Genomic DNA, 20,037 nt, shown 5'->3' with positions numbered 1-20,037 from the left:
GCGCTGAACATCCATCAGAATAGTTCATTCATTTATTTATTTTGCTTTTGTGGTAAACTTTAAAATACGGGGTGGTATACTTTCCTAGGGAGTACATTTCATTGGCAGATCTGAATGTCTGCATTGATTGATTCTGCAAATCAAGATCTACTGTTTTAGTCCTCAAATTGTATTGTTGCCACACCTAAATCAAGTATTTGCATGCAAAATATGAAGTTAATAAGGAGCAATAAAATAACAAAGTATAGGAAGGTGTTACTAGTGATCCCCTTCTTAGCCTGTACACATGCAGGTTTCAAATGGGCATCTCCAGACGAAAATAAGTATCAAGCAACAATTATTACTTTAAAATATAAAGTAACTGCATGGTAAAGTACTGCAGGGTAAAATACCAAAAATGTACTTTATCCTGCAGTACTTTACCATGCAGTTATTTTTTTTTAAGTAGTAATTGTTGTTTGCTTTTACCCTGTAGTATTTTACTATGCAGTTATTTATTTTTTCAAGTGATAATTGTTGTTTGATAATAAGAGGCAAATTAGGAGTTAAGAGATGCGTAAGTATTCCCAGTAGTATGGGATATAAAGGTAAAGGAAAGTAAAGATGTTTAAGGGTTCAGCAGCGGGTAGCGGTTAACAAAGATATGGGATTTTCAGGGTTTAGGTGTAGGTAGAGGTAGGTAAATGGTTTTAAGAGTTCGGGGGTGAATAGTAGTAAAGGGAGGTAAGGTTTTTGAAGGGTTTTGGGGAGGGTAATGGTAAAGGGAGATAAGGGTATTTAGGGTTTAAGGGGTGGAATTTATTTTAGGGTTCAGGTAAGGGAAGAGGTAAAGGGAGTCAAAGGGTTTCTATGGTTTGAGAGCAGAGAGAGGAATGGGGTTTTTACGGTTTAAGGGTGGTTAACAGAGTAATGGGGTTTTTAGGTGTAGGAAAGTGGGTTATTAGTAGTGGTAAATATGTAAATGTAAATGTGTTGTACTTGTATAGCGCACAACTACCCTGGACCGGGGTGTCCCGGCGCTTGTACTCATACCGCTCAGGAACCCTTCCTGGCTTTCCTTGGGAAGTGTCCACTCCTGGGCACCTCCATGGTGAAACCAGGCATCCCTCGCGCTGTTGGGGTCGTTGTGGAGATTAAGCAAGCTATTGCCCAGAGTTGCAGCGTGGGACCCATGATTAGAATAGGCACTGAGGCGAGAATATCCGGTCAGAGGAATTTATGAGCCCGAGACCCGCTGAGGCAGGAATCGAACCCTGGTCCTTGGCCAGAACTCTGCAACAAGGTCTGCCGCTCTAACCATTGATTGCAAAAAACACAGTTGATGGACAGAATGTAGAACAATGTCATACATTCACCCCAGTACACTCAGACGTGAGTCCCAGGCTCTCCACACCACTGGAGTCAAGCTATCCAGGCTGAATGAAGGCTGATAGCCAGAAACCGGTCCTTGGATGCTTGATTCTGGTCTGGGAAAGACATGGCTTGGTAGTTCGGACTGGACTGTTCCCATGGGGCACAGGGTCAGAGCTGATTTGCATATAGCCAGTGTCTAACCCAGGGTGGTGTGGTGTGGAGTGCAAAAAAACGATGGATTTAGGCCCAGATCCTTGTACTGGGGTGAATGTATGACATTGTTCTACATTCTGTCCATCAACTGTGTTTTTTGCAATTTTCACCCCGAGTGTGCTGGGTATACTCAGACGTGAGTCCCAGGCTCTCCACACCACTGGAGTCAAGCTATCCAGGCTGAATGAAGGCTGATAGCTAGAAACCGGTCCTTGGATGCTTGATTCCGGTCTGGGAAAGACATGGCTTGGTAGTTCGGACTGGACTGTTCCCATGGGGCACAGGGTCAGAGCTGATTTGCATATAGCCAGTGTCTAACCCAGGGTGGTGTGGAGTGCAAAAAAACGATGGATTTAGGCCCAGATCCTTGTACTGGGGTGAATGTATGACATTGTTCTACATTCTGTCCATCAACTGTGTTTTTTGCAATTTTCACCCCGAGTGTGCTGGGTATACTAAGACGTGAGCCCCAGGCTCTCCACACCACTGGAGTCAAGCTATCTAGGCTGAATGAAGGCCGATAGCCAGAAACCGGTCCTTGGATGCTTGATTCCGGTCTGGGAAAGACATGGCTTGGTAGTTCGGACTGGACTGTTCCCATGGGGCACAGGGTCAGAGCTGATTTGCATATAGCCAGTGTCTAACCCAGGGTGGTGTGGAGTGCAAAAAAAACGATGGATTTAGGCCCAGATCCTTGTACTGGGGTGAATGTATGACATTGTTCTACATTCTGTCCATCAACTGTGTTTTTTGCTCTAACCATTGAGCCACACTTCTCCAAATATGCACCTACCAATGGCAAAAATGCCACTCACACACTCTAGGGCTCAGTACAGGTTCCAATAAATTATTCCAATGCTCAACCCCTGGTAGCTTGGCTGCAAGCGGGCAAGCTTAACTTAGGAGACAGGTATGTAAAGTATTTAAAAATACCAATTCAGAAAATAATTGACACAAAGCAAATTAAAAATCCCACACCAAGTTATACCGAATTGAAAATATGTGTATCTTTAAAATGACACCAAAATGCCAAAAATCCAATGTAGTTGAACTGGAAGTATGATTTTTTTTAGGATTTAGCACTATGTAGCAATTACAAACATATTGCACCACTCTGGGACATCTGGTCACGCTTGACCGGGACAAATTCAGAGTGTCATTCTGACTACAGTGGAGCCCTTCTTGGATACCCCTCGCAGTAGGCCTTTGTCGAAATGTATATTCGGTCTTAGAAACGTTTCTGAAGCTTTTTCTGCTGGGGTCCTTGGGTGCTCTTCACCGGTCCCTATTCAACGAGGGTTCCCCAGCTTGCTTTTCAGGGAACTCCCGGTCAAACGTTGGAAGTCGGACCGCTGGATCTTTTCAGTTGAACGAACCAGCAGGGCAGGTCAGTTTGCGGTTGAAGGTGGCTGGCTTAGCTCTCGCGGTTGAGTCGCTTCCCTTATGGAGTTTTTTCCAAAGTTGCTCCAAACTTCTGAATCTTCTTCCTGAAGTTCCTCTTAAGAGTTCAAAGTGTCCAAAACACAATCCAACGGTCTGAAAGCTCCAAGATGGTCCTTCCAAGGTTAGGACCACAATTCCCACAATGCACCTGGACAAAACCTGGATGCACTCCAGCCAGGGTTTTTTTGGTGGTGATGATCCAGGTGAGCTCTGTTAACCTGTACCTTGCAGGGAGTCTACTCTTTATTCCTCTTGAAGCAAGATACATCCAAAGGGCTGTAGTTCCAGATAATGCAGCAGGCGCACTAAGTCAGAATGCAGGGCCTGATGGTGCAAATAAAGTTTCCAGCTTGGCAAGCGGCCTTCTTTTAGTTTCAAGCAGCAGATCTGAGCTCCTCTCACTTATTTATTCAGTGTTCTCTGGGATCAGGAGAGAGAGCACTCCTGTCCAATGAGGTGCAGGGCAACACCCCTAGCATGACCATTTTCTCCAAATTATGCTATAATCTACTCCCATGAAGCACTATTCCGCCAAAATTCAGTTTGGCTGAATTCTCATTAGAGGAGCAAAAACTAGTTAAACAAACCTCCAGTTTGTCTCATTTCCACTGCTCTCCTCCCCCTACCATCTGCAAATGTCTGCCATCAGGCTGGGTCAGAGGGGCTGGTTGGTAGATGGACCGGGCATGCTCTGCCTGTCCTATTTTCCCTTTGAAGCTTCATGCTTTCAACCCCCCCCCCCTTTTCACTGCATCAAAGCAGCCTAGCTGATCCTGTTAACTCTGACCAATCAGGGAGGGCTGGAGGAAGGCTGAATTCCAGCTTACAGACAAGACAGTCTTGTAACGTTCTTTCTGTACAATTCAGCATAACTTCAGCAATGGCATGCTGCTGTTATCAATACCAATCTCCTAGGTCCTTGAATGTATTTTATTTGATTCCTAGCGATAGTTATGCGTTCATAAACTATTGCAATGCTATCCTATGTGGTTAGGTACCTACAATGGGGAAAATGAACTGCCCAATTTCTCCCTCACCAGGGCATATAAAACATATTTTGAAAAGGGACAGCTTATACTTACATGACCTCCCACCCCTGGGACACCTAAGGGAGACTTTAGAAGCCCTGAAATGCAAAAATAGTGTAGATCCTCACTCCACAGGGCTCCTAGCACCAACATTGATTTTGGGAGGCACTTTCCTACAGTGAGGAAAGTGAAATGTGCAATTTCTCTATCCCTAGGGCATACAAAACATATGTTATAAGGAGCCTCCTTATGATAACATGATCCACCACCCAGGGACACCCTGGGGAGACCCTTGGGGTACCCCAAATTGCCACAATGTTGTTGTTTATTCTTTTTAAGTGCCATAAACGATTTTGGGATGCACTTTACTGCAATGGGGAAAGTGATATGTGCAATTTCTTTATCCCCATGGCATATAAAACCTATTTTATAAGGCTCCTCCTTATGATGACATGACCCCCCCCCCCCCCCCCCACCTGGAACACCTAGGGGAGATTTTGGGGTACCTAAAATGCCAAAATAATGTAGTTTATCACTTTTTAAGTGTCCCTACCACCAATGTTGGTTTGGAAACAAATTATATTTAAAAGCAGTGCCGCAACACAGGGCTGCTTTTAAAATGACCTCAGACTTTCAGCAGTGCCCACATGCTTAAAGGTAGTTTTAATCCCCCTGCCCTATTATATACTAGGGACTCATAGGGTAGGTTATGTCAATTAAAGGTGTCCCCTAACACATCGTGTACCCTAATGCAAGTGTGTGTTTCCATTGAGTGTTTTCAACTTAGGACTGGCCTCGGCTTGCCAGAGCCCAGGGCACTCTCAGAGTCAGAAAACCAGCATCTGGGGGTGTCAAATGGGGCAACAAGTGTGGGGACACTGCAAACATGTTCTGATTTCCAACATTAGAGTTCAGGAGCAGGTCTAGGGGTGATACCACTGCATTGAGTGGTAAAGGCAGCGTTGTAAATCCCTGTGTGATATTATAGTGCGTTGTATAGGTCAGCATGTTGGGAGGCCCCTAAGTAAAGGCATGCAGGGTAAAGCCCTGCATTGAATGTTTGGTATTCGGTTATTTTGAAATACATTTACATTCTCAAAAAAAGTGAAAAACAGTAAATGATCTTAGCATTTTATATTTAACATTACAAAAATAAACATATTGATTTAACAAAATCTACTATCACAACTTCTAAACCTCGAAGGTTTCTAATTGTTGTCAAAAATGTTTTATATGTGTGCTAGTTTATCTGTCTCACAACAGTTCTCCTACACAGATGTTTAATGATGTCCTGTAAAGGCGAGCCCCGTTCATGTTAGATCTTTCCCCTTTCACTCCTCTATAACTGCCAAAGCACAAATCCAATTTATTTTATTGAGTTTCTCCGGCACCTTATGTATATGAATGGTAAAGTAGGACATTTGTTGTGAAAACTGGAATTCAAGGGAAACTGTGGAAATGTTCTTCATGGGCACGGATGTTGATTTGTGTGTCTGAATCGATTTCATTCATTCAGTGTTTTCTTAAATGTTTTCACTTTACACCAGCTCACATTGAGTTATGCTCACCAGAAAACTGCTCTTATTTTGTTGTAGAATCTTTTCTGAGCCAAGGCCCAGGATGGGGTCCCATCCTAGTTTCGCTTCAAGTACCCGAACTTTCGGCAGAAGAATTTTTTCAGGAGTGCATGTCTCGTGGAAGCTATCTGACCCTTTATGTGTACATACTGCAAAGCCTTAACGCAGAACAGACACTGACCAATGAAATGAGAGTTCTAAATACAATCAGCAAGTGGTTGGAGCAGGCGACACCAAGGTATACCTTTCAAACTATGAAGAACGTTCTCCTAATATACAATCTGCAATATTTAAAATGAAAAATAATTGTACTTGGAAAGGGTAATATTTGTATATTTAGTTTCAAAATCCATAATGTTAATTAACCAGTTGATCGGCATAATGTCTCACTTAGAAGCTAAACTATTATAAGATTCATAGTTGAATTTAAAAACGTGGATTTGTCAGTGTTTTTCTTTTGGAAAGGAAACGATCCATATAATTTGGTGCGTGCACTTTTATGCTACCAAAAGGTACTGTGAGCTGTAGGTCTGATGGTTACTTGAATTACAAAAAGAAAAGCATTATGGTGGGCGAACAAAATTATGTAGCCTGTTTCCCCATCAAATCAGAAGTGTTTTATGCAATAACAATAAACTCACCATTAGGCCGAATGGTTTAAGCTTGTTTGCGAAACATTATCGCTGAGACCGACCACGACATTCTGCGTGGCTCCCTCATTTCCTACGTTTAGAGCCCAGCCGGGCCTTTACTCCATGATAGGATTGCCTCACTCCGCTTCTTTCCTGTATATGTCCTGATGAAGACCCCGATAAAGGACTTAACATAGCCTACAGACAGGGGTCGAAACGTCGACGGCTCTTTTCCTCTCTTGGATTTCCGGCACATGCCCCTGATATTTCTGAATTCAGTATGTGACCGTTGAATGTCATTAGTTTAATACTTTTCAATGTATGCCTTGATCTTTGGCTTTTGTATCTGAATTATTACGAATCCATTTGGAAAATTGTAATTATTACCTGTTTTTTGACTGTGTTTATTTCTTTGACTTTACACTTCCTTGAGCACCACCCCTCCCTTCCTTTTCCCTCCTCTCCTCATTTGGGGCTATTTATTAAATGTGATTGTAATTTGGTAATGGTAGATATCCGGTGTTGATAAATAAATGACAATACCTGAAAATCCCTCTTGATTTATTAATTTTTAGTCTAGAGTAGTGTCAGTGTGTGCAGCATACAACACGCTTCCCTTGCGGGGACCCCCTTTTGTATATGTACCATATAGCGCCCAGGTCCCCGCGACTGCATGGGTTCAACCCCCTTTATTGTAACATCCCTGCCAATGGACTTTGATGCCGTTTGGCACAATAGGGCAGGGGACTCGAGGGGAGGGGGAGTAACGGTCTTGTTTAAAAAGAGCCTTATGGTCACTAAAATACTTGTGCAAAATTGTGACAGTGCAGCCGTTTTGGTGATAAAAATTTCTTTGAAATCCTCCTGCCTTATACTGATGGTAGTGTATCGCCCCCCTACATCCATCCCTGACTTCAATTATGGTTTTCTGGAGCTTATGACTGACCTATGTTCCAGATATAAACACGTCTTAGGGGATTTTAACTATCATTGGGACAAGACGAAAAGAGAGCCTGCAGAATCTCTATTTGAGTCGAATATGAGCTCTATGGATATGCTGCAACTGGTGAATAGCCCTGCCCACAATAAAGGTCATATTTTAGACCTAATTTGGTCTTCACAACCGCGGGCACAGATAACCGAAGTCAGTCCCTGTGCCTGGTCGGATCACTCCCTGTTAAGATATTGGGTTCTTAGTGATTGCCCACTCCTGCGGCCTCCACCTTTGTGGAGGAAGGTAAGACTGTGTAAAAACATTGAGGCAGATTCTTTAGTTACTCGGCTCCACTCTATTCCTGTCCCTGTGGTGTGTGAAGATTACCTGGATCATTAAAGTGCAGCCCTATTCTCCCGGCTACAACATGCCATTGATTCACTGGCACCTGAAAGGAAAGAAAGGGTTAGAGACAAAGGGAAAGGGGCACCATGGTTTGACGAGACACTAAGGGGAAAAAGAAACTCCTCCTCAGAATTAAAAACCTATAAAGCCCTCCTTGCTATGTATAAATGAGCTATTCTAGGTAAGAAAGCGGCATTTTACGAAGCAAGGATTATTTCGGCAGGAAAAAACAAAAAGAGATTTTTGCCATTCTGAAGGAACTGAGCCAAAAAGGGGAAACAATCCCCACAATTGCTCTCCCGACCTGCGATAGTTTCCAGGATTTCTTTCTCCAAAAGGTTTTGGACATTGTCTCAGAAATCACCATAAACCCCATTGACTCCAGCGATCTGGATCAGACTAGCCCTCTGTGCCCTAGAAGCCATTTGGCTAGTTTCCCAAAGTTTGACTCTGCCACACTGGCTGCAGTAGCAAAACAGATTAAATCAGGCTCTCGAATGGATCCCTTTCCCCTGGGCTTTTCCAAATGGCTCTGCCGGGTCTGGAAAGGCAGGCCCTGGGATTACTAAATGAGTCTTTAGAACTGGGCTATTTACCAACCAACCTGAAGGAAGAAAGGGTCACACCCCTATTGAAAACCACGGGGCAGATACGACAGGCTTAAAAAAATGCAGGCCCATCTCTAAGCTCCCCTTTCTAGCTAAAATATTGGAATACGTATTGAAATCACTCGCAAAAATACTTAGACGATCACCATCTGCTCCATTGTAGACAGGCGAGCTTTAGGACACACCATAGCACAGAGTTGGTGATGGTGTCGGTCTTAGATGAGCTCAGAATTAGGGCCAACAACAAACACCTGAGTGCTCTGATTTTATTAGATCTGTCAGCAGCATTCGACATGGTCAGCTATAACAGCTATAACATTCTGCTGAACCGTCTGTCGAACCTGGGCATAAAGGGGCAAGCACTTCAATGGCTAAGATCGTTCCTGACTGATCACACTCAGAGAGTTCAAATGGGGGAGCAGTTGTCGACCTTGGGCTTCCTGACCTGTGGAGTCCCCCAGGGTCCTGCATTGTCCCCACTTCTCTTTAATATCTATTTGCAGCCCTTGGTGGAGGCTCTCACACGCAGAGACTGCCAGGTGTTTAACTAAGCTGATGATACCCAACTCCTGGTCCGACTTGACAACACAAGTCAGGTTCAAGAATCAGTGAAAAATCTGCTCAGGTTTACTGTTAACTGGATGGCAGCCAATTCTTTGAAGGTCAACCCGGATAAAACCAAGGTGCTTATTATTCCAGCTCAAAATAGCCCTTGGTGTGATCTTTTCTGGCCTTCGGAATTAGGATTGGCTCCAATTCCAGTGCCAGTAGTAAAAAGCCTGGGCCTGAAAATAGACTCGGATCTATCTATGACCTGCCAGGTCTCAACGGTTGTAGGCATCTGCACGGGCTTACTTAGGCAACTACAGATACTTGTTCCTCCCCTCTCCTCTTCTGTATTACAATCAATTGTTTCCGCCACTGTCATCTCTCGGCTGCACGACGGGAATGCCCTCTATTTGGGCATCTCACAGAAGCTTCTGAGGAGACTGCAAGTGGTACAAAATGATGTGGCCAGGCTCATTTTTAGTCTCCCTAGGAGGCACTCCTCTACTATACTAATTGCACTGGCTGCCCATTGAACAGCGTGTGCAATTTAAGAGCCTTTTTATAGCCCACAAGGCCATTTATGGGGATGCTCCGAAATACATAAAAGATAGAGTGCAAAAGTACGTTCCCGGCCGGGATCTACGTTCATCTGAGGCCTGCAGGCTAGCCTCTTCCAGGTACAAACTCAAAACTAAAGGGGGTAGAGCATTCTCAGTTCTCCTTCCACAGATCTGGAATGATCTACCGGAGAACCTGCGCAAGGAATCGGCTCTGCTCCCCTTTAGAAAGCTTCTGAAGACCCACCTGTTTAGAGAGACATTGACATCTGTCTAAGCTCCGCCTTCGCAGCTACGCTAGTGACTTGCTCTTTCTCTGAAGCGTTTAGAGACCAGTGGTGATTTTGCGCTATATTAAAAATAAAATAACATGAAATAACATAACCTGCAATGTTCACCAGCTGTGGTGATTGATCCACTTTTTGGGCAACTTTCTAATGGAAGTTACATTATGTTGAATGATCAGAGCTGCTGTGGCATGTTGCCAAGAATACCCTATCGCATAACTGTGTCAGCCAGGGTCACTTGCTGTATGCAAGTATTGTTTCCACAAGCCAAGACAGACTGGAATTTGCCGTTATGGCCTTCACTGAACATCTCTTCTATACAAATTGATACTTTAAGCAGAATGAAAGCAATTCTTTTGCAAAAAAACTGTGCCATTGACCTCGGCCAAAGAGATGTATGATCTGCAAGTTGCAAGGACTTCAGCAGAGATAACGGCAAATTGCCCTATACATTTCTCAGAAATGTTAGGTTGTATCTTAAACATGTCTGATGCGAGTGGTATTGTACATGTATTTAAGGCAATTTTTCGGAATTGTTAGCACCTTTTCAAGTAGTCCTAGGAATATTTCCAAACTTCGTGCACCATGTGTTTGGCGGACTGCCTCTCATTTTGGGAGTTGCAATAGGGATACTATTTTTGCTCCTTCTGCTCCGATATGGCAAGCCAACTCACCAGCGATACCCAGTTCACCATGGAGAACACACTTCTGGCGATGAAGTGTCGTGAGCTCATAGTCCAAATTTTGGGATTAACTCATTTAAGAGAATTGAATACCACTTTTTTTATGCCATTTAGACTAATATGGCAAGATTGCATCTTACCTGTTCTACGATGCCTGCTATGCGGAGAAGAATGCGTGCTAGACATCTGTGTTACACTACCATCAGTCCAGCAAACAGATGTTGATACTCTGCTTGGACCAGTAACGGCTCATGCACTGTGTTGTCCCCAACGGCTACCAATCCTGATGATGGCATTTATTGAGATCTCACAGACGCAAAATGCTACTGCTGAGGTACGAGAGGAAAGCGGCACAGAGGTACCTTCCAATTCGAACATTGTTAATGCGACCAATGCTGACGGCGATGCTTCACATCTATGTGCAATTAATCTTCTTAACAAGGTAATCCAACTTTCATCTACAATGGTAGACAAATTCTTTACAGACTTTAATGTTTTCTCCAACCAATAACATTTACTTTTGAAGTTGGCACACAGTGTTCTGAGAGACTCTGAATTTGACCATCATTTTTCAAAATAAGTTTTCTAACTTTGGAACTCAATTTTTTTTATCATCATGACCTTCATTTTTCAAAATAAGTTTTCTAACTTTGGAACTCTATTTTTTCTATCATCAAATTTTTGTTTTTCCAAATTTGTATTTTTTCATTTTTTGCCACAAAGTAATCTGCTTAAAGTGGAACTATTCATAGAGAACTAGAATTCTGTGAAAAACTTCCAAGAGACAATATTTGACCTTGTCCACATTCAAACAGTTTATATATTCTGCCATGGAATGGTCTCGACTTTTTCTTCTGAATTTAAGAGCCATTTCATAAATGCATTTTCGTGATTCATTCGGATAGAATTCTCAAAATGTCAAACTATATGCTTTAACCCCTTCGCTGTGGATGACAAAGCCAGCTCGTCATGGGCGTTACCTGCGCTGCGCGGATGACGAGCTGGCTTTGTCACGAACCGCGCGATTTTCAAAAGTCAGCGCACAGCGGGAAAACCCGTAGCGCGCATGCGGTTAAATGACACATTGCTTTAAATGCGTACAGCACATATGCTTTTCGTGTACAACCAGTACCAATGCATTTTTATGTATTTTGGGTGGGTTTTAACACATCATGTTTAGATATGTTTAATGTGTTTATAACTGGAGTGGGTGTTGTGTGGCGTTTTAGGCTCTGAGTGAATTTTCCTGATTCATGCCCTTATATAGGTACAATTCGCATTGCCCTTATATATGCATAGAAATCAAGACCTTATTTAGGCATAGCCTATGCCACCCAAATACAGGCCTGGCTACTTCCACCCGTACCAAACGTCACAACGATTTCTTGGAAAATCGGCATAAGCAGTCAGGGACTTCCCCTTGCTTGAATATTGATTTCTCTAAGAACTCAGTTAGTTTTACAATGAACAACTATTCCCAAGAGGTTCATTATGACGATATTATGCCCGACTTTACGTCAAACTGTGGCATTCCTAAACACCTTCAAGGTATAAATATACCTTCACTTGCTATAGCAAACTATGTTGGTACGGAGCAGTTCGACTATCTACTTGCCTGACGCAGCTCGCTACAGCAAGTGCCAAAGGAAGGCGACTCTCCAGCTGACGCACTGATCAAGAAGCTGCCCTTCTCCTGCCGAGAATCCAGCTCCAGTGTTTTCAAGCTCCCCTCGCGGGGTGTTGGGAAATCGAGACCGAGATACCAGACCTCCTTCATTCTAACTAGGGTATGGAGCTAATTAGAACCTAGAGAAACCTTTGGTAGATTCTTGGCAAAGAAAACTAAACCTATGCGACACAATACTTACTTCTTCCCTCGTACTAGACTTAGGTTAGGTACATTGGGGTAGGCATATTTTAGAAGCACCAGTTGAGTATTTTAGCCTATGTATTTATGTATGTATTTTTATATGGCTTAGAAACCATACAATGCTCTTACCGTATTATTTTATAATACTATTCTCGCTGTGCGCATTATACTTTGCAGACTGCATAAAGATTGTATCCAGTTCACTTCTCTTGAATGAGAAAGAAGACTGTTCAATAAACCCTTTTTATTGAAAACACCCCTCTCTCTATTTCTCTGCAACTCTGTTGAAACAAAGCATGCACGATTGACTGAGTGAAATACTTATCTATTGTTTCCGCGACTCTGAGAGGTATATTTCTTATTCTTGGGAAACAAAGTTGTCATGTTCATGCGGTTGTCAGAAACGAATCCCTTCTTGTGAATACGAGAAAGTTTCTATTGACCTCTGAGCTAGCTGGCACTCACAATTAAGTTTAGTTTATTCAATAGAGACCTAGTTGACCTCAGTCCTACGTCTAATCTATAGGATATATTATTCCAATGCGCAGAGCCTATTGGGAATATAGGAACTACACTACAGTACTGGCCAAAGGATCCATTGAAATACTGTAGACCTTGGAATTAGAGACAGGTTTTTATTCTCACTATTACCTCGTGCTCAATTTTAATTCTTCTCCCTCTCAATATCTTTCTACAGAAGGTTAAATTTAACATGGTCAAACTTGATCTGCTGCCCTTGATATGGGTGATTAGATGGTTGACTTAAGTCTTATAAGGCATGTACTTTCATGTAGCTGTCCTGCAGTCCAACAGACATTATATCTGTGTTCTCTGCATGCAAGGCACTTGTTTTACACAGAGTAGGGATAGTAAGGATTTGCATGGTGGTGATATTGTTCAGTTGTCCTTGATCTGAGCTCTGTCTCCTAAGATTCCCTAGCCATTAGCCTGCTTAACCTGTTAATAGTGAAACGAGCATTCATATAATCAAGTATTGAAATGCATTTTGTATGTTCCATTAACTCTTTTTTATATCCTATATTCATATTTTACATTATCTTTATTTCAATGTAATATCTTTTAGTTATATATTTTAGTGTAGTACTGTTGATTGCTTGTACTTAGTTGGTAGACATCTTATTTATTTGTCGTGCATGCATTCTCTTTTGCTGTAGTGCCGAGCCTCAGGTTTAAGATTCTGATAGGTGCGACCAGTTAGAATCTGCAGCACACAGTAGTCACAATTGCCCAGGGGAGCTCAAAACATTGCAATAAACAACTATTTCTACCTCTGGAATACATCATTCATGCTTCCATTAACAACATGTTGGTAGTGAATGTCCCCACACCCGATGCTTCCCTTATGAGCATTATCTTCATATTTGAAAACAAGTTGTGTAGAGTAAGCCTGGGCGTAGTTCGCGTAGCCGCACTCCGCGAGCTACGCGAAGATGCACTTGCACTCCGCGAACTACGCATAGCTCCGCGAGCATGCGTAGTAGCTTGCTTGACCCGTTCGAGATCCATTTTTCGTCTTCGAGAGCGCCGTGGAACTCTGGAACCTGCTCAACACCACATCTCCAGACGTCGCCTTCCTCACGGAAACATGGATGAATGCCTCCTCAGCGCCCGACATCGCCGTTGCCATCCCGGACGGATACAAGATCACCCGGAGAGACCGCGTCAACGAGACAGGAGGAGGCATCGCCATCGTCCACAAGAACACCATCCGCATCACGACCAACTCAGACGACACCCTCACAGCCGCTTAACATCTTCACTTCCAGATACACACCGACCCCAAGACCACACTCAGAGGCACCCTCATCTACAGACCCCCAAGACCTCGCACACAATTCAGCGAAGACATCGCAGACTTCATCAGCCCGCACGCTCTCGCCTCCGCTGACTACATCCTCCTAGGGGACCTCAACTTCCACCTGGAGAACAACAACGACAACACCACCACCACCCTGCTGGACAACCTCGCCAACCTCGGACTCATGCAACTGGTGAACACCCCCACCCACTACGCCGGACACACGCTTGACCCAGTCTTCTCCTCCAGCAAGTACATCTCCTTCAGCCACTCCACCGGACTCCACTGGACAGACCACAGCTGCGTCCACTTCAGCTTCAGAAAGACCACGACTCACCACCACCCGCAACAGGTTCCCCGCAGGAACTGGAACAAGATCACCACCGACCAGCTCACCACTTCACTGAGCCAGAACCCTCCCGCCAGCTCAACGGACCCCAACCAAGCAGCCAACAACCTCACACAGTGGATCACCAATTGCGCTCGCCCAACCAGCCTCGACCACTCGCAGTCCGGCTTCCGCGCCAACCACAGCACCGAGACCGCCCTCATCGCCGCCTGACCTTCTACACTCCCACCCGCCAGCTACGATCGACCAGCCACTCCCTCTCCGCCGTGCCACGCATCCGAAGATCCACCATGAGAGGAAGATCCTTCTCCTACCTGGCAGCCAAGACTTGGAACTCCCCCCCCATCCACCTCCGCCTGACCCAAGACCACCTCTGCTTCAGGAAGCAACTCAAGACATGGCTGTTCGAGCAGTAGAGGACCCCCCTCCCCCAAGCGCCTTGAGACCCTCTGGGTGAGTAGCGCGCTATACAAATATCCTGATTGATTGATTGATTGATTGCCTGCATGCTCAGGATGTGTAGCGCGCGAAGTTACCCATGAGGTTTGTCCCGCCCGCTCGCGAGTTACTCTGTGCCAGATTGCAGTTTCTGCGTGTTCGGCAACTCGATCTTACCGACAAGCATCCTCGCGCACGCGAAAATGCTATTGAGAGCGCGAGAACTACGCTACGCAGCAGTTTGCGGAGTATTTGACAACTTCGCGTTCTCCGCGGAGCGCGGAGTTGCCAAAACTCCGTAAACTCCGCGAACGGAGCGTAGTTCTTCGCCCAGGGTTAGTGTAGAGTTGTTTTGTCTACTTTGGGGCTCACCAAGGTATTGATGTTTGCCTACAGTCGGTAAGTAGTAGCCCAGAACCAAGTGCTTCAAATGTTTTTACAAACTGTTGATGTAGCACAATCAACAGATCTGTGATGGCTTTAAGAGCTTTGCGTGGAGAGGAGTGAAGTGGTTATATGAGTGTTAATGCATTTACCAAGGGTAGGAGGAAGGTTAATAAAGAGAAAGAGAGAACAAGACAATCATAATTCAGCATCATAGATGTGATGCAGGAACACATCTGGAGACAGTGGACAAAGGTGCAATAAATGTTGAATTGTTTTCTAAATGTTTAAGGGGACTGATAGTCTTATACATGTAAGCAGTATTCTAGACTAGCAGAAACATATATGCCAAAGTATGACTCTGTTAGTGTTGACTGTATTGGGAAAGCTTGGGTCATTGCCACTAAGGAAGGACCTCATAAGGATGTCAACAGAGTTTGGAACCGAAGAGTTACTCTTGGTCAACGATCACTATTGTTTCAGATAAAACCTTTAACAAATATGTTATTCATTTTAGATCACCTGTTTTTCATGTAGCTGTTGCGGAATTTAACATTAGGTCTTTGGGCTTCTTTGAAGAGAATTTTGAAATATAAATATACGAAAGCATACACATATTAAGTATCTTAAGTTACGTTTCTTTTAAGAGAATGGAATGATACCAGATAGTGTGAATGGCCCTGCAGTTACTCAAAACCCACTCAACAAAGGCTGAACCTCACCCTCTTCACATTTATAGTATAATCTATTATAAAACCTGGAAGGGGGTCTTCAGCTTTGGAGGAGAGTATAAAACTCAAAAATAACTTTTTAACTTTAACTGAATAAAATTTTTATAAAATTCATTTTTGAATTTCTTTTATTTGAACGTCATACCTAGAGAGTTATACAATGATTCATTAGAAAAAAAACTCATAAAATACATCACAAAGAATAGACCTATTGATAGAATCCAATAACAGTCACATTTTGTTATCCATAGATCGATGTAATACTCTTAGTCTTCCTGAAAACACAACAGCCAAATGAAATATGCAAAAATGTGTTTTGCGGTATCTCAACACAACAAACTGCTTCTTCAGGGACCTTATGATAACATGATGAAACATAACACAAAATGTATAAGATATCTATTCTACTTAAATACATGTAGCTATTTTTTACTTAAATGCTACAACAGAAAAGTTATGGGAAGCAATAAATATTTGAAATACTATGTAGTATATTTTCACATTGTTGGTTAGTCCCCCAACATTTCCCAGTCTAATTTCTCAAACATTACTACAGGTTATTATTATTCATAAACTTCCATAGAGAGGAGCATATTCAACAGCATTGAACAGTCTTGTTAATCCAAATTGTATTAATCTGCAGTGCATTTTAAAACTCTAATAGTATAATTACACTCAAGGGTATATGTATTACACAGATCGGTAATCCAGATTATCCCCTTTGACTGTCAATCTATTGCATTCCACTGAGAAAATTATTATAAGTGCAATATAGACACAGCAAAATGAAATAGACAAAAAAGAGAACACAACAGGACCTCGTCTTAAGCCATCTGATTAGATCAATGACTGGACATATTCTGATTTCGAGTGCCCAGGTTCTGAAATTTAGGATCCTGTGAATACTTGTTCTCAAATAAACACTATAAAAATTCCCAAAAGGAATTTTTTCAAGTGATAATCTATAAACATATTCAATAGAACAGCTCAGTCACTTCCAGTCCCCTACCATATCTTGACCAATTTCATTGATAATGCATAAGCAAACAATACGAGAGCACTCTACACTATATGTGGGTTATGGTCTACACTTACCTTTTTCCAGGAATCACCATCACATGTTACACTGAAAGGTGACCCTTGAATTTGATTGCCAATCTCTCCTGAATATCATATGTCTTCTTTAAACTATTGCATACCCATATCCAAAGTGACAAACCAAGACCAGATATTGTTCTGCCATTTCCATCAAAAGTAAAAAATAAATGGTCCCGTATTGAACCGCAATTTATATTGGAAATCAATAAGAGTATTGCATCAATCTAAGGATCAAGTAATTTATTTTAATTGGATTGCAGCAATAGGTCTCTAGTTTGTGATATATTTTATTGCCTGACATTGTCATACATAATCTGTTTTGTAGTTTTTTTCTGAAATGTAATCTCCATATAGGATGCTCAAATAAAAGGAGTCAATTTTATTTGTATAAATAAGTTTAATTTTGAGCATTGTACTTCCCCCAATTCCGTGACCCACCACTAAACCCTAAAAGCGCACTTACCACCTTATTGCCTTATCCACCCCTAAAGCCTAAAACACCCTTAACACCCTAGTCCCATATCCACCGATAAACCCTAAAATCACCTTTGCCTCCCAATTCTCTTACCCACCCCAAAACCCTAAGGACACCCTTACACACCCTATATCTTTACCCACCCTTCAACCCTAAAAATAACCTTACCACCAATTTGTCAATGCAGGAGATGTTTGCGACAAGGGAGGCTAAACATAAATTTTAACAGCTAATCACCAGGTTTCTGAATCTAAGAATCCTAGTGACTAATCACTTTTGTCACTCGGTCGAAGCCTGTATGTAGTTATGCCTTTCATTTGCATTAGCAGAAGCTATAAGTGCCTCTCAGAAGTTGATAAATGTTTTATTTAAGGACATGAGCATGATAGCATTGTGAACAGAGTATTATGTGTCTTACAAGAAAGGGTAATATGCCATTACATGCTGTCCCATGTTCAGATGGTAATGGGAAAAACAGCCATGGATTCTGCTGGTCCTACAAGTTAGTTATCTGAGGATACTAAATATTTAGTTGTGTTAGTGTAGTTATTTAAAGGGGGTACTTCATTACTTTGTGTTTTCTCCTAATAAGGAATTAGGGATCACATCTTTGCAAGATAACTTTTTAATTGAGGGTGTGCCTAGGTTTTTAGCCCCTGACAACATAGTTCAATGTGTTTCAAAAGATAATGGATCCATTTTTAGAATCTCCTAGGATCACACATTACACTGTGTTCTTATATAGGTTACATTCAAATGATTTGGTTAAGCAAGTGCAAAAAGATACTAAAGGAGAGTTACTTGTTTCAAAGATGTAGCAACATTTGTCAGGGAAAAAAAAGCTGTTCAGCAACAGCAGTGACATTTTTTATCTTCTTGAGAAAACAAGAAGCTATTACTTAGCTGGTTTAATGGTGGATTTACTCATTAGTAATACACTCATAAACTTTTAGGACATACTCATAATCCCTGGATAATGTTAACAGTGATGTCATCAGTGATGTCACTGCCCACGTCATTAGTGGTGTAATATGTGAGGTCATAAGAAGTGAATTGCGCGGGCCTAAGTTATAGTTGGCTCAGCTAACTATAATTGCAGATTTTCATAGGTTTTGTGACAATAGCCTAACTATAACGTCCCTGTAACCTTTGATTTTTTTCTGTGAATTTCTAAGGTTTTTTATATTTTATTTCCTAACTGTAACCTTTGAGAGTGAGTGTGTGAGTGAGGGCATGAGTATCTCAATGGGTCTGTGAGTGGGTGTGTGAATGTCTAAGTAGGTGTCCGAATGAAGGCATCAGTGTCTGAGTCAGTCTCTGAGTGGGTATATGAATGTCTCAGTGGGTCTGTAGGTGAGTGTACATGCCTGAATAGTTCTGTGAGTGGCTGTGTGAGTGGCCGCATGGGTCTGTGAGTGAGTGCATAAGAGTCTGAGTGCGTCTGTGAATGGGTGTGTGAGTGTCTGAGTGTGTGTATCAGTGTCTAGTGGGTCTGTAAGTAGGTGTATCAGTGTGTGAGTGGGTTCGTCAGTGAGTGAATGAGTGGGTGTATCAGTATCTGTGTGTGAGTGAATTGGCTACTAAGGAATCACATCTGCCCTTTTATCCAACAAGCGTCCACAGTCTTGCTCAAAATATATACCCAATGAATGGCGTTTCCAATGGAAACTAAGTCCTAACTATATAATGACCATGTTCCCATAGGAAAAGCGTTTTTTGATTTGCCTATATCTTTGGTGTAGTTTGACAATTCTTTAAGAAATGTTCCAAAAAAGGGCACAGCTAAATCTTGGTGTGCATGGGAGGTTTGGGGTGATTCATCAAGCTGGATTGAGAAAAAGGGTGTCACTGACCATGTCATGAGTGATGCAGTATGTGAGGTCATAAGCAATGCTTTGCAGGGGCGTATGTTATAGTTAGCTCAGGTAATTATAACTGCAGAATTTCACTGGTTTTGTTCGAGTGAAATCTGAGCCTGTCTTAATATCTATGTATCCTTGGTTTTTGTTCAGTGAATATATATATTGAACAGGTTGAATGGGATGAGAACACAGATTTAATCATTGATGTGGAGTCTGGACTGATATTTTGCAAAGTGTATGGGTAGTCAGAGAGCTTATGTAGGAGTGAAATCATTGTAACTACTGGTGTAACTAAAGAGGGACAAGGGTGTGAAAATAGGTCTGCTAGTTATAAATAATGAGTGGTATAATTTATTTATTCATGGCCAGATATGAGTATTATGAATGTTTAGATGAATCTCGTCAATGTTTGTTCAAAATATTTATGTTGTTTTTAAACCCATAGTTTTCATCTCCTTTTGAATTATAAAAGGGGAAGCTGTTTTATATCCTAGATGGTTGTTACATTATGTTTTGTACATCTGTACCTCATTGTTACATCTTTTTTTATTTACGTATCCCTTCTTGTACTTGCCTGAAATTCCCCTTGTTGATGTTTTCACATGCTTACATTTTCTCATGCAGTGTACACCTGTTGTCTACTGCAGACTCTAACTGATGGTTGCTAGCGGTTGAAATCTGGACAAGTTAGCGGTGGATGCAGATCAGGGGAAGGTGGGGGGACTGCATGTATTGCAGTGAT

The 20,037-nt window shown here is 42.3% G+C and overlaps 1 protein-coding gene across 1 annotated transcript in view; it reads left to right on the top strand.

Annotated features, from left to right (window-relative positions):
- EPG5 (ectopic P-granules 5 autophagy tethering factor) overlaps positions 1-20,037 on the top strand; it is a 682,187-nt gene that overhangs the window by 611,035 nt on the left and 51,115 nt on the right. The window contains exon 41 of the mRNA XM_086960335.1: positions 5,633-5,852. Coding sequence (XP_086816461.1) covers positions 5,633-5,852 — 220 coding nt within the window. The remainder of the gene's footprint in view (positions 1-5,632; positions 5,853-20,037) is intronic.

The sequence above is a fragment of the Lissotriton vulgaris genome, chromosome 3_1 (genome assembly GCF_964263255.1).
Source record: "Lissotriton vulgaris chromosome 3_1, aLisVul1.2, whole genome shotgun sequence".
Classification (NCBI taxonomy): Eukaryota; Metazoa; Chordata; class Amphibia; order Caudata; family Salamandridae; genus Lissotriton; species Lissotriton vulgaris.
The sequence above is the reverse complement of the archived record's forward strand: the minus strand, read 5'-3'. Positions and strand labels throughout refer to the sequence as shown.